General features: G+C 40.9%; 1 protein-coding gene across 2 annotated transcripts in view; it reads left to right on the forward strand.

The window, feature by feature from the left end:
* Positions 1–12,509, forward strand: part of SH3GLB1 (SH3 domain containing GRB2 like, endophilin B1) — a 100,809-nt gene extending 88,300 nt beyond the window's left edge. For both annotated transcript variants that reach the window (XM_068239851.1, XM_068239850.1), the window contains 2 exons: positions 5,415–5,637; positions 8,781–12,509. In XM_068239851.1, coding sequence (XP_068095952.1) covers positions 5,415–5,637; positions 8,781–8,888 — 331 coding nt within the window. In that variant the 3' untranslated portion in view covers positions 8,889–12,509. The remainder of the gene's footprint in view (positions 1–5,414; positions 5,638–8,780) is intronic.
* The last annotated feature ends 3,659 nt before the right edge of the window (positions 12,510–16,168 follow it).

Raw genomic sequence — 16,168 nt, forward strand, 5'->3', positions numbered from 1 at the left:
AAAGACAAAGTCATAATCGAAAGACTGAAAGTCAAAATCGAAACAGACTAGAAGTCAAAATCGAAACAGACTGAAAGTCATAATCGAAAGACTGAAAGTCAAAATCGAAACAGACTAGAAGTCATAATCGAAAGACTCGAAGTCATAATCGAAAGACTCGAAGTCATAATCGAAAGACTCGAAGTCATAATCGAAAGACTGTAAGTCATAATCGAAAGACTGTAAGTCAAAATCGAAAGACTGAAAGTCAAAATCGAAAGACTGAAAGTCAAAATCGAAACAGACTGAAAGTCATAATCGAAAGACTGAAAGTCAAAATCGAAACAGACTCGAAGTCATAATCGAAAGACACGAAGTCATAATCGAAAGACACGAAGTCATAATCGAAAGACTCGAAGTCATAATCGAAAGACTCGAAGTCATAATCGAAAGACTCGAAGTCATAATCGAAAGACTCGAAGTCATAATCGAAAGACTCGAAGTCATAATCGAAAGACTCGAAGTCATAATCGAAAGACTCGAAGTCAAAATCGAAAGACTGAAAGTCATAATCGAAAGACTGAAAGTCATAATCGAAAGACTGAAAGTCATAATCGAAAGACTGAAAGTCATAATCGAAAGACTGAAAGTCATAATCGAAAGACTGAAAGTCATAATCGAAAGACTGAAAGTCATAATCGAAAGACTGAAAGTCATAATCGAAAGACTGAAAGTCATAATCGAAACAGACTAGAAGTTAAAATCGAAACAGACTGAAAGTCATAATCGAAAGACTGAAAATCAAAATTGAAACAGACTCGAAGTCATAATCGAAAGACTCGAAGTCATAATCGAAAGACTCGAAGTCATAATCGAAAGACTCGAAGTCATAATCGAAAGACTCGAAGTCAAAATCGAAACAGACTCGAAGTCATAATCGAAACAGACTCGAAGTCATAATCGAAAGACTCGAAGTCATAATCGAAAGACTCGAAGTCATAATCGAAAGACTCGAAGTCATAAACGAAAGACTCGAAGTCATAATCGAAAGACTCGAAGTCATAATCGAAAGACTCGAAGTCAAAATCGAAAGACTCGAAGTCATAATCGAAAGACTCGAAGTCATAATCGAAAGACTCGAAGTCATAATCGAAAGACTCGAAGTCATAATCGAAAGACTCGAAGTCATAATCGAAAGACTGTAAGTCAAAATCGAAACAGACTCGAAGTCAAAATCGAAACAGACTCGAAGTCATAATCGAAAGACTGTAAGTCAAAATCGAAACAGACTCGAAGTCAAAATCGAAACAGACTCGAAGTCATAATCGAAAGACTCGAAGTCATAATCGAAAAACTCGAAGTCATAATCGAAAGACTCGAAGTCATAATCGAAAGACTCGAAGTCATAATCGAAAGACTCGAAGTCATAATCGAAAGACTCGAAGTCAAAATCGAAACAGACTCGAAGTCAAAATCGAAACAGACTCGAAGTCATAATCGAAAGACTCGAAGTCATAATCGAAAAACTCGAAGTCATAATCGAAAAACTCGAAGTCATAATCGAAAGACTCGAAGTCATAATCGAAAGACTCGAAGTCATAATCGAAAGACTCGAAGTCAAAATCGAAACAGACTCGAAGTCAAAATCGAAACAGACTCGAAGTCATAATCGAAAGACTGTAAGTCAAAATCGAAACAGACTCGAAGTCAAAATCGAAACAGACTCGAAGTCATAATCGAAAGACTCGAAGTCATAATCGAAAAACTCGAAGTCATAATCGAAAGACTCGAAGTCATAATCGAAAGACTCGAAGTCATAATCGAAAGACTCGAAGTCATAATCGAAAGACTCGAAGTCAAAATCGAAACAGACTCGAAGTCAAAATCGAAACAGACTCGAAGTCATAATCGAAAGACTCGAAGTCATAATCGAAAAACTCGAAGTCATAATCGAAAAACTCGAAGTCATAATCGAAAGACTCGAAGTCATAATCGAAAGACTCGAAGTCAAAATCGAAACAGACTCGAAGTCATAATCGAAAGACTCGAAGTCATAATCGAAAGACTCGAAGTCATAATCGAAAGACTCGAAGTCATAATCGAAAGACTATAAGTCAAAATCGAAACAGACTCGAAGTCAAAATCGAAACAGACTCGAAGTCATAATCGAAAGACTCGAAGTCATAATCGAAAGACTCGAAGTCATAATCGAAAGACTCGAAGTCATAATCGAAAGACTCGAAGTCATAATCGAAAGACTCGAAGTCATAATCGAAAGACTCGAAGTCAAAATCGAAACAGACTCGAAGTCAAAATCGAAACAGACTCGAAGTCAAAATCGAAACAGACTCGAAGTCAAAATCGAAACAGACTCGAAGTCATAATCGAAAGACTCGAAGTCATAATCGAAAGACTCGAAGTCATAATCGAAAGACTCGAAGTCATAATCGAAAGACTCGAAGTCATAATCGAAAGACTCGAAGTCATAATCGAAAGACACGGTCATAATCGCAACATACTAAAAATCATAATCACAACATACTAAAGGTCATAATCGCAACATACTAAAGGTCATAATCGCAACATACTGAAAGTCATAACGTACTGACAGTTATAATCGAAACCGACTGAAAGTCGTAATCGCAACAGATTCGAAGTCAAATTCGAAACAAGGGACTCCCTGAAAACTAACCAGAGATTCATTTCTTGAAAGTTTCCATTACTCCTTAATTGTCAATCACCATCGCTTCAGTGCAGGTTTGACAAATCATCATGTTCTAATATTGGGGAAGCCAATTGCTGCCCCACCTGCTGCTTAACATTCACAGTTAGATCACATGGACACAGAGGATAGGTGAAAAGAAAAAAATATATACAGGGAAAATCACTCTCTAATACTAAACATATGAGTGCACATCCCTGTAAAATGTTAGTTTCTGCATCTAGCATAGGAAACAAATGATTCCTTAAAACTGCTCAGGGCTTTCCTTACTCATCTCGTTATAATACTGGGGAAGCTTAATGTTGCAATAGCAAATTTTCGTTTTTGGCTTCTCCAAACATTATCCTATACCTCCCCCGCTTTTACTTTCAGCTTGCTATGATATAGATAGCGGGAAAGGATAAAACACAGGTGAAATCACACTCTAAACTGCATAATATGAGTGTATATCCCTGCAAAAAAGCGCTATCAGTGCACACACCTCATCTGCTGGAACAGACAAGGAAGCCTCATGCCTGTTATCCCATCTCTCCAGCATGGTCAATGCACTCACCTCTGCTGCTGGAACAGACTGGGAAGCCTCTTGCCTGTGATCCCATCTTTCCAGCCTGGTTAATGCACTTACCTCTGCTGCTGGAAAAGACTGGGAAGCCTCTTGCCTGTGATCCCATCTTTCCAGCATGGGGGAGAACAACAGGAGCAGTTCCATTTCTTATGCTGCCTAGTTCTCCTATATTAGACTCCCCCACCAGCGCCAGCTTCCCAACCATCGCTTGCCCAGGGATTTCCTGCATGCGCAGTGCTGCCATGCCAAGCAGCTGGGGGAGAGTCCCACGATCCTTGCCCGCACAAATGCATACGGAGGGCAGAGGGATTGACATCCGAACACCGCGTTCGGCAGAAAACCGGGTGCATAAAGAGACGCCACTTAGCGTTCACAACGATCACCCAACACCCGGTCTTCTCTTGGCCTCACCACCTAGTGAAGCTAAAAAATAATAAAAACTAAGGGAGCTACTCCTCTTCGGTGTTTCCGGGACGGAAACCAAATTAAACTGAGGAGCCAGGGGAGGGTGGGGGCTATTAATACTCTTTTTACTCTTTCAGGTGGTTTCCACTGATTGGATGGGCGGAGCCACATCTCCAGTGTCCAGTGTCCCGTATGACGGCTAGAGAAAAAAATAATTAGCTAAAGGCATGGGAGTTATTTAAGCAACAGTGCATGGACGGAGGTGCTAATTGCACTTCAAGTGAATGTTTGAATTCCAACTCCAGGAAAACAAGTTTATTTAGTTATGGACAATGTGGAAATGGGTTAGAATTTCCCTTGGATTTTATTTTTTCCACGTCTTTATATTTTAGGAGTTCCTTCACTTCCTTTTCAGACAAATGTAACCACTTCCATACCAGCAGTCTCTGCCCCCTGCTGGTATCAAGTAACGGCGCCTCCCAACGAATCGCTGCACATGCCCGCTGGTCACGCCGCTCCTCCATCCCTATGCTATGATGGCAGAACTGTGTGAGCAGGTCAGGAGTCCCTTTCATTGACGCTGTCAATCAACGTAAAGGTGCCCATTAACGGTATACGTTTTCACTAAATGCAATCTTTCAATGCGATTTGAATGATTGTTAGTAATCTAAAGGCAGTTATCAAATGTTCACATTTACTGAACGATTCTTTCTTCAAATGCGATCATATTTCCAACTTTCGGATCAATTTTATCCTATAAAGCAAACCACCAAAGAATTGTTCACTATCGATTGCCTTCATAAACGGCAAATTTTCTGTACAATTCAATCGTGAAAATAGCATCGAAAGATCGCATTTGGTGAAAAAATTGTACCGTTACTGGGCACCTTAAGCCAATGGGATTGGCCTAAAGTGATGACAGGGTCAGGAGCCTATGAAATCTGCTCCTGACAAGTTCACACAACTCTGCTGCCATACCGACAGCAGCGCGAGTGATCTGTGGTGGGGGAGTAAGTGACGCGATCGGTGGGAGCTTGCGGCGTGATGATTGAAATCTATGCCCTGGCAGGTATAACAGGATCAAAACAGGGCGTAGATTTCAATCATCATGGTCTGAAAGTGGTTACATTTCTTCCTACTAAATCTAAAAGCAAAATAACCCCCCACCTCCACCCCACCCTGCAGCATTAAAAACTTGTAGAGCCACACAACTGAGCACACAAATTAATCCCCCCCTTTTTTTTCTGCCCACCAACAGAGCTTTCTGTTGGTGGGCTCTGATCGCTGCTGGGATGTTTTGGGTTTTTTTTTATTTGTTTGTTTTTTTTATAAATGTCCCTACTTTTTCATTTATAGGCATCAGCCTATGAGCCAATTGTTCTTGAGCCTCTCTAGGGGACATGCTTGTCCCCAGTACAGAGCTGCCGTAGATCTCAGCACTGTAGCTGTCTAACAGTCTCCTAGCGGTGATCGCCGCTTGGAGACCCGTCATTTAAGCATCGTTGCACGCAAAACGCCACCCCAGGACACGACGCCTTTCGGCGTTAGGCAGTCCTGGGGCTACCACCGATATAAATACGATAACTGTATGGGTAAAAAAGGAAAACACATTTTTATTGAATGTTATGTCAGTTTTATTCCACTTTACACTGGAATTTTAAGGGTCCACCAACCTTAATATACTTTCAATTACTCAATAATGTTCTTTGGCTGAGTAGCTCTTTTGTTGTTTTTCATTTCCAGCTTTCCTTCAACTTTTGCATCCAACAATAATCAGTCGTCCTTAACGCCTATGCAAAGTGTTCCTATGCCGTCAGTCTCTGCCTCCGCTCCATTACCTGCTACAAGCAATGCAGTTGCATCCGGCTTCAGTGAACTGAGAGCAACAAGTGGCAGCAGAAAGGCCAGAGTTCTGTATGACTACGATGCCGCCAACAGCACTGAACTATCACTTCTTGCAGATGAGGTAATTATTGCAGGATGAGCAGATACCTTGCTAATAAATGATTTCTGTAAAACTCCAGGTAACATGCTGGTGGAAGTGCTAATTTAAAATCCTGTGATTTGTCTGTGCAGTAATGGATTACCTGATGCTTACACTTAAAGCTGAGATGAACTAGTGCCAAAAAAAAATTGAGACCTCTAGGGAGGGTAACAGATGTCCATATCTTTCCTCAATCAACTGCTTTGTATGTATTACTTTTCAGTGCCCCACACCCACAATATATAGTTATTCTAGAGAATGGGCACAGATTAAAGAGAAACTTTGCAGAAAAATAGTAGAGGAGAGAAAAAAATAAATACATTTCGAAGTGAAAAGCTAAGAAATAGAAAATAGATTAAGAAATAATTGATACTTGTAATTCGTTCTTTTTGTTTGATCCTCCAAGAATCGGCAGATCATCCTCTTTATTGCTGGCAGACAGGAGAAAAAACAGACAGCACTAACCACCATTGTCTAAAACCACACCCAAGAAACCCAATATGATAGCTTGCTTGACAGTTGGAAGCAGCCTTTATTTCCCACAATGCAACGAGGTTCACAGACAGGAAACTGTCAGGGCCATGGCCTGTACGCCACATTGGGAGAGGGCTTTTACCACAATACCAGCCATACAGGCATTGCTGATGATCTATTTGTGGGAAAGGGGTATCAGCTACTGATTTGGAGGAAGTTCCTCTTTAACCATTTGAGGACCACAGGTTTATACTCCCCTAGTGACCAGGCCGATTTTTACAATTCAGCACTTCACAACTTTAACTACTTAAGGACCACAGGCTTACACCCCCGTAGTGACCAGGCTATTTTTTTTTAAATTCAGTGTTCTACAGCTTTAGCAGATCGCTGCAGAGCCTTACAACTGAGCACACAAATGAATTATGGCTCCTTTTCTGCCCACCAACAGAGCTTTCTGTTGGTGGGCTCTGATCGCTGCTGTAGGCATTATTTTTTTTTTTTATATATATATATATATATATATATATATATTTTTTATTATTCCCTCCCTTCCTCCCCTCCCTTCCTCCCCTCCTTCCCTTCCCCCCCTGAACCAATCAGGGCGATAGCTTCTCGTGGGCATCAGCCTATGAGAGGGATCGCATGTTGAGCCCATCCAGGGGACAGCCAAGTGATAGGGCTGTCTCCAGTACAGCGCTGCAGTAGAAACGGCCGTTTCTTTTCAGTGTGATCGCGGCTGGCAGACTGTTGCATCACTCAAGCACTCAAGCTGGGATGCGCAAGCAGATCCCTGCTAATCTCCTTCCCCAGGACTTGATGCCTTTCGGGGTTAGGTGGTCCTGGGGGAGCCACCTTCCCGACGCCTATCAGCCTTAGGTGGTCGGGAAGAGGTTAATGGTTTATTGCTCGGTCATACAACTTAGCACCCAAATGCATTTTACCACCTCTTTTAGGTTTTTTTTTTTTTAATTAATAAAATAGATAAAAAATGGTTGCTTTATTTTCTCCTCGTGCGAGCTTTCGTCAAATCTTGCTCCTTGCAAGATGACTCCATATGGCGGCGCAGTGAAACTGAGCCACTCTGTTCCTGCAAGATGACATTAGGCAGTTGGCATGTAGTTAAGGGTCCATTTACACTGAATCATCCATTCACACTGAAACATTTGCAATCAGTTGTACGTGAACGGACAACTTATGTGCAAGGCATTGTACATGTTTCCTATGGTTCAGTTCACATTAGAGGCTATTTAACTGAAAGCTTTCTCACAATACACTACTATGGAACAGCTGACCAGTCAAAATGCATTCATTTTTACAGCATTCATTGTGAAAGTGGTCTAATGATTGTAAAAGGTACCATCTTCCGTTAAATGTATATAGCAATAATTTACTGCCATGTGCCACTGGACAAGGTTTTTTGCTTCCCGAATAATTTTCGGTGTTCTGTGTTTTTTTGTTTTGTTTGTTGTGTTTTTTTTTTTTTTTTTTTTTTTTTTTTTTTTAAGAAACTGCCAATTTTATAATTCAGATGTGGTTACATTTGAAATCACAAATTATATTATAATGTAAAACTATTTCTCAGCTTCATCAAAACTTTCATCTGTAACCTATAAATGTGTAACACATACGATCAAAAGTACAGAGAAATTCAGTGCTGAAATATGTGATAAGTAGAACATAATGTGTGCTGGCATCAACACTGAAGATGGTTCTGTGGCAATCAGGCTTTGCATTTATTAGTCCCTCAGACTCTTTACAGCAGCAGTCCTTAATAAAGGAATTGTAAAATATCACTTTTACCAGGTGAGGTAATTTATTTTTAGGATGAGCGAACACCTTTCTAATCAGCTATCACTGTGAAGCTTAAATAACATGGAGAGTAGGTGTGAGTTTCAGGTCTTGTGGTGTAATGTACAGCTAATGTAATTTCTGATGCTTGCAGAAGGTGGTGTATCCATTTTGTTGATTCCTCCTACTTTAACTGTTGCTTACAGACATATTGGCTAATTTAACGAGACTGAAGTCTCATTTTTATCAGTTTTTTTTAATGTAATCTTGTTAAGCATTATAGCCTTACTTGAATCGTCGCAAAACATAGAGAAAACAACCTGCAAAGTTCCACGACTTTGCAGGTCGCAGATTGTGCTGCTCTGGAGAGGCAGAGCTTTGAGCTGTAGCTCTGCCTCTCCGCAATCAATCTCTGCCTCCTCCCCGCCCTTTTCAGTGTAAGAAGTCTGAGAGGGGAGGGAGGAGGCGGCGGCGATCAGCAGAGATTTACTGTGGAGGAGGCAGAACTACAGCTAAAAGCTCTGCCTCTACAAGGAAGTAGAGCCCTGCGAGCCCGGGAGCTTTGCAGGGCTTTTTCTCTATGGAAAAAACACTCGTTTTGCGGCGATTTAAGTAAGAATATAATGCAAAAAATAGTGGGCAAAAAATAGTTTCTTTATCAAGGACCCAAATCGGTTGTGCTAAGCAGATGCTGAATTCAGTTGCTATATACGTATTCCAAGTACTTTCTGAAGCAAAACATCAGCATAACACATAGAATAGCATTAAATGGTAGCCCCCATTCTCCTCCCACTTTGATTCCTTTCATGTAATAAATTAAAGCCATTGCAATTCCAATTAACAGTTGTATTTTTATTTACTAGGTTGTAACAGTGTACAGCATGCCAGGGATGGATTCTGATTGGCTGATGGGAGAGCGGGGCAACCAGAAAGGAAAAGTGCCAATTACTTACCTGGAGCTACTCAACTAAATGACTTTCTTTTTACTTTCTCTCCCCAAGTGCCGAATTTCATCAAATAAATATTTATATGCAGTTAGCTTGATGTAAAGCAGATGTAAGGATCTTCCATGTATAACTGTCTTAAATGATTTGCAGCCATATAAAGTGGCATCTGACTGTGCTGCCAACTTTCTTGCATGAAAACAGAACTCCGTCATGTAGCATGTTCCTTCCGACAATGATGCACATGACAACTTCCTACAGATCTAGGGGCAATATTAACACGGCTAGTGTCGATATTAACAAGCTGCCATGAGTTACAAGATGTTATATACTTTTCTACTTCATTTTTGTGACTGGTGACTAGTTGTTTGTTTTTTATTATTATTATTGCCTCCTTCTGTAAAATACAATTTTTTTTGTGCCAAATATTTTATACAGATGTTGTATCGGAAAGCAAGGATGTGACATTCCTTTATTAGCAAATTGTTCTATAGAGAGTTATAATAGAGAAGTATAATGTATGCGTACTTTCATGAGATGTTACTTGAGTTATTGCATAACTTTTATGGGGAGCATGTTTGTCTTGTAATGATTGGCTGGGACCACTAGTGGAACTACATTTTAAGTGGTTGTTCAAGGTAGAATGCAATTTACCCCCTTGACCTCTAGTTAAAGTAAATCTAAAATGGCCCCCCAAAAAAAGTTTGATACTTGCCTGTGGAGGGAGAAGGCTCTGAATCCCATTGAGCCTTCCCGGTTCTCTCTGTCTCCTCGTTCCACCTCCGGGCACACAGTGAAGTTCCCCATCCAGCTTGGTCGAATATGTCTTTGGCCCTCCTCGGGCAGCTTTCATAACGACTTGTGTCCCCAAGTACTTTCAAATATGAGCAGATCCACACTGTGTTCACTCAAGTCAGGGCTTGCACATACGCAGAATGGATGCGCCCGTACTCTGGGATGTGAGGACTTCCAAAGGCTGCCGAGGAGTCCTGAAGATGCAGAACTTCACCAGGGGACAGAGTAAGAACGAGGGTATGGAGAGGACCAGGAAGGCTCTGTAGGATACAGAGCTTTTCATCCCTATAGGTGAATATTGAACTAATTTTTTATGCTGCTTTAGATTTACTTTGAGACCATATTTTAACAGTTATTTCCACCTTAAAGCCCAGCTAAAGGCTCTCTCACACAGTGTTTGGTGCATTGCACTGAAGCACAGTGGACACTAGAACTATGATGGACCTGTGGTTTTTTTTTTTTTGCATAGTTTTCTAGACAGTAACATGCATTGTCCTTTATCAGATTGGAACACCTTCACAATGGACTTTGGATTAGAGACATGTATGTGTTGTGCCAAATTACAGCATCTGCATAACCCACTAAAGTGACCTGGCTCTAAAGGCTTGAACTTCGTATAGGCATGGGCAAACTTGGCCCTCCAGCTGTTAAGGAATCAATACAATGCATTGCAGGAGTCTGACAGCCACAGTCATGACTCATAAAGGCAAATGCGTTGTGGGACTTGTAGTTCTGTAACAGCTGGAGGGCTGTGTTTGCCCATGCCTGACTTAGCAGGTCTAGTGCTGAGTGCATCACTGCCCTGCATATCTTACTAGTCACTGCTGCCTTTTTTTTTTTGTAGTGTAATGAATGTGTAGCCTTCTCCCCTTCCTTGTGTCTCTGTCAGTTTGAAGCCTGAAGTGTGGCTCCTCTCACATATCTGCTTGGTCAGCACATCTCTTCTCGCATATCTGCTTGGTCAGCACATCTCTTTAAATAAGCCCACTGTACACGATACGATTCTTTGTGCGATCCGATAACGATTCTATTTACCATCCGAATAAATCCAACATGTCCGATCGGGATTCGATTTGCCATTGCAAAAAATGGCAAATTGAATCCCGATCGGACATGTTGGATTTAATCGAATCGTAATGGAATCGCACAAAGATGCCTAGTACACACCATACAATTTTCTGTAAGATTTTCTGTTAGATTTACCTGCCAGATAGATAATTTCCAACATGTTGGAAATTATCTATCTAACCATCTATCTGCCTAGCAATTAGGCATTGTTCTACTCAGCAGGAGATAACCAGAAGACAATGCACCAGAGATAATGACCAGTCTCTACCAGTACTTTACAGAAAATAATCTAATTACAGAAAATCTAACAGAAAAATATTTAACAGAAGATTGTATGGTGTGTATTAGGCATTAGATTGCACATATGTGCAAGCCACCTGGTATTAATCTGTGGGGAGCTCTGACTGGCCAGATGTGTGAGAGGAGCTGATGTCAGAACACCAAACTGGTAGGTGCCAGCTCCTGTAAGACAAGCAAAGCAGCACTTCTCAGCACTAGGCCCTGCTTAAATGTATCATTTAGGCTGGCTTTAAAATAAAAAAAACACCCAATGTACTTTAAACATGAGCATTATAAACCTTTTATAATGAAGTATATAATCAGGTTTCCTACATATTTTTAGTAGTTAGAGAAAATGGATCAAACTGAAATGTGCACATTTTTTGTCATTCAGCTTTCAGCATTTGTAACCTGATTGGCTTTATGGTCATACTTCAGTTTATATTGCTCATGTGTACTTTGGTGTGTACACTTGCTCATGTCTGTTGCCTGTTTGGATTGGAACTTGATCCTGCAGGTGACCGTTCACAACGGAGTTCTGTGCAGATAAATTCCTAGGCTATGGCCCAGCAATGTGTTCTGTTACTGTGAAGAGTGGAGGATGGATTTTAACATGGTGCACAGCAGAGTGCTTTTCAGCAGGTGTGGTTAGGAGGGGGAACAATGTGTTGGTCAGAAATGATCCAGCACTCAGGATCTTTTGGTGACATATCAGGTCAATTGTGCACCACATACTATATTATAGACAACAGGCACTTCTGATGAGTTTAGTGTGTGCGTATGGGTCCTTTCACACTGAATATGTTATGTTCCATCACAAAGGATAATATTATCAGATCTATCCATTCAGTGCAATGAAATTTCTATCGTGTATTCTGTAGGAATAATGCTTGGCATGCTGTATGTTTACTGGGCAAATTGAACATTTATGATGGTAGTGAGGTGCAGTGTTCTCCCCAGAAATTTTTTTCCAGCTGGGTGGCATGAAATTGTAGCCGGGTAGCATGAAAAAGTAGCCGGGTGGGGCGAAAGGAGAAAACGCAGGGCCGGTGCTTCTATGAGCAATTATGTTTACAGCATAGGAGGAGGTGAGCCGATGACAGCCGGGTGGTGGAGAACCCGACTAAAAGAGCCTGGGGAGAACACTGAGGTGTACTTTTATTGTACTGTATGGTCACATCACATGTCTAAGGTGCAATGGGACTTTTTGGAACTGTTGTGATTGTATTGCAGCGTAAGGCATATTGTGAAAGTACCTCTAGTGACTTCAGGGTCACATGAAGAAGCTTTCCAGATGTTTACATTTGTTCACCATACTATAGCTCTTCACGTCAGATGCAGCAGCTGTTATTGAATATTGTTTTACATAAATGTTACAAAATTGTGTCTTGTATCTATAGGACATGAGAATAATCTAGTATTTCTAGGAGGTAAAATAGGAAGCAATGGTCAGACTTAACCTGTAAAATATTTCAGGTGAATAAAAATGCTGCCAAAATTCATGTACTTTGAAGAATCTGCAGTGATGTGCTCCCCTCATGTTCTGTGTGGTGTCACATTCTTTGCCCACTGGGATACTAACTATACAAACGTCTCACTATTTTACTCTGACAAAGCTACCACACATATCAATGTTTACCTGTCAAGTAGCGTCTTTCTACTATTCAGTAGAAAAATACATTTAATATGAAAATGCGCAAACTGGATGAAAAGGTGCCCAAAGGATAGTAAAATGAATTAAAATCCATAAAATAAATGAGGTTTGAGGTGGCTTACCTCAATGAAGACCAATTTATATATAAATGAGCAATCTTTAATAGCACTGGCAATGCTTTTTATGGGTCTCCGCCCACTTCCTCAGGCCTAATCAAGTGCCTATGTTCAGAGCCTTTTCAATATGAAAATGGTAAGCTTACATTCTCACAACTCTACTTGATTTGTGTATGCTGAAAGGGCTGAAGCTATTGATAAAGTAAAGTAAATATATGTGTATATATATATATATATATCTGTTAAGGGGCAAATAACATCACAGTGATAGATATGAATTGTGCCTTCACAAAATGCGACCACATTAGCTGTAATATTGAGATATACACACTCTGTTGCCTTTGAGTACCTGTGAGGATTGCCAAATCAGTTTCTGATTTACCACCACCATCAATGTGTGTGTGCATGCATCCTATTTTGCTTGGCCAATCACTGACCAACCAATTTTAACACCTCAAATGTAGTATGAGAGCTTACCTGCACAAATTATTCACAGTATTTAAAATCTGATAGTCCTCATGTCAGTCCTCCTACACAGTGTGCTTGAAGATCTTTAGGCTTCTTAGGTGCCACAAATTGATTTTGGCATAATTGTTCTTGCCAGTATGTTTGATATGTTGTAATGTGACTTTAAAGTGCGCAAGTGCAGAAGATTCATGTTCAGCCTAAATACTGGGTATTAGGTTTGCTGGATTTGATGCTACGCATGCCAAAGTCCCTCTAGAAACCATATGAGGAAAACTAAACAAAATTACAAATTCTGTATACAGTGGCTAGTATTCACTGGTTGTTGGAATAATTCTTACCCTTATATGGTGCTGTCTAATCAGCCAAACTGCTGTTACACATTTAGTATGAAATATTAATTTTTTTTTCGAAAAAAATAAGCCAAATCACACTTTTTAATTTACATCGGTAGACTTGATAGTAGTAAAAATGTTTCTGTACCGTGTTAGCCAAACAAATTATGGAGGTAGAAAAAAAACAGCCATTAAAAGGTATTACTTTTACAAGACTAACTGGTAAAGTTAAATTATGCAAGCTTTCTAGATCCCAGAAAGCTTGCATAATTTTAACTTTATCATTAAGGCCCGGTTCACACTTGCGGTTGTTTGCCAAATGGACCGGATGACCTGACCGGATCCGGACCGGAACCGTACGGTTCTGATCCGGATCCGATCCGGATCCGGTCAGGTTGCATCAGGTGTTCATCAGGATGCGATCCGGATCCGTTTGGCAAAAGTAACGTAAAAAACAAAAAAAATGTTGGGGTCTGGGAGGTCAGCAGAAGGGGGACCTGTGGAATCAGGCCCTCTGCTGTTTAGCACTCACCTCCACCTGCGACATGCTGCCAACATCTCCGGATCCAGCTGTGCTGCTCCACTCCAAAATGCTTGCCCATGTATCCCCATCCAATATCGCCGCAACAATCCGCATAGGAAGTGGGGTAGAACATCCGGATTTCTCAGCCAGTGTGTTGTGCGCTCTCCGGTTCCCATTGGTTTGTATTGGCCGGATGGTGCAGTCCGGCTCCGCCCCGGATACGGCTGCCGGAGGAGCCGGATCAAAAAATAGCGCATGTTGGAACGGAGTCCGGATCCGGTCCGGCTCCGGTCCGGCAGAACGGACGCATGTGAACGGACGCATAGGCTTTCATTGCTATGCCGTGCGTCCGTTCCGTCCGTTCTGCAAGCGGTGCGGCTCCGGCACGGCGATTCCGGACGCCCACCGCTAATGTGAACCGGGCCTTAGCCATTAAAAGCTATTACGTTTATAAGACTTTGTTTTTTTTCTACCTCCATAGTAAGTGTTCAAATTCAACAGAAAGACATTATTATATATTGAATGTATAGGAAGGGGTTGAGTATTGTTGCTGTTCAGTGTCGGTAACATCAGGATCCAAATAGGACATTTACAGTAGTGCAAGTCTATCAAATTCAAAAGGAACTTGTGCCAATTTGGAGATGCATACAGTTTGCATGCATGTGACATTACTGAACCCATACAGTAATACTACTTATAAGTAGAGATTGCCAATGAAGTGCAACCAATTCTGACTTGCATGCCACTTGTATACAGATTGCAATTGGACAAATTAATGTCCTGTCAATTTTAATTGGTACAATGCCAAGCTGCCTACCAATTCCATGCAAGCTGGAATTATTGGCATCTCACAAGAATATATCTTATCTGGTTATGAGAACAGAAGGCACAACAACAGCACACTTTATTTTGTATTGTTTTATAAATATATTTAAAGTTCTTAGACTAAATGTGAAGGTAGAAACTAAAATGACTATAAGACTTTAGACATAAACACAACATTTGGAACTTGTATAAAGTGGGCTGTAAAATAAAATAGAAACCATTGTTGTCTAAGCTTGTGTACTATTTTTGTTGCAAAACACAAATTGTCATTAAGTTCAATCTTGAGACATGTAGAACGTGACAAGCGCAGTGATAAGAAACACTGCCATTGGTGGCTGTGGCAGGAAGCTAAACTGCTCAACAAAGGAGGAAAAGAGGCCTGAAAAAGACAGCTTTGGCAGCTTTCATAACCAGTATCCTTGAGCTTCTAAAATGATTTTTGCCTGGCATTGTGGCTGTAATACACGGGGGTTGGGCAACACATGATCTGGCAATACTGATCGCACTGCTGGTTAAAGTGCTGTAGCTACATAGCCATGGGTTTCCAGTGCATGTTTTACATGGGGGCTTTCCCCACCCCCTCACCAACACTGTATGTATAAGAATTGCATAATACAGTAGTCAGGGTTATCTGGAACTCTACTAACCAGAAGTCTCAATCAGCACCAACCACTGGCAGTACTCACAGTGGTGAAGGTCCGCTTCTTAAGCTACATACACACTTGAGATAAAAGGCTTTGGAAAAGGCAAGATCACAGACCAATTTTACCCCATTCCTTGTAGTATGAGAGCCATACTCTACACAGTCTATTCTATTGAGCTGAACTCCCTATCAGATAAAAAACCTTTGCAAGATGCTGGACACATTCAACAGATAGTATCTGCAAAAGATCCGTTCCTGCAAAATGCATTCATAGTCTGATACCTGCAGATCCTCAAACACACCTTGCTTAACAGACATTCATCTGCATATCTGACAATCCTCTAAAGATCCATCCTGGTGAATCTGATCTGCAGATGAATGTCTGTTAATGTTTAATACTGAGTTCATGGTATGTATATAGAGTGGGGTATAGTACTGTAATAGCTTAGCCTGTTTTTAACATTGTGTTCAGCAACTAGAAAGCACACTTATCTGGCATCAGCTGATCCCCACCAGTGCTGGAAAACCGAGACTCTACAGTATATCTCACCAAAACCATCTCTCCAAGGACAGCCGCTAAGCGTATGAGATGAATGGGCACCGG

This window comes from Hyperolius riggenbachi, chromosome 6 (assembly GCF_040937935.1).
Source record: "Hyperolius riggenbachi isolate aHypRig1 chromosome 6, aHypRig1.pri, whole genome shotgun sequence".
Lineage (NCBI taxonomy): Eukaryota > Metazoa > Chordata > Amphibia > Anura > Hyperoliidae > Hyperolius > Hyperolius riggenbachi.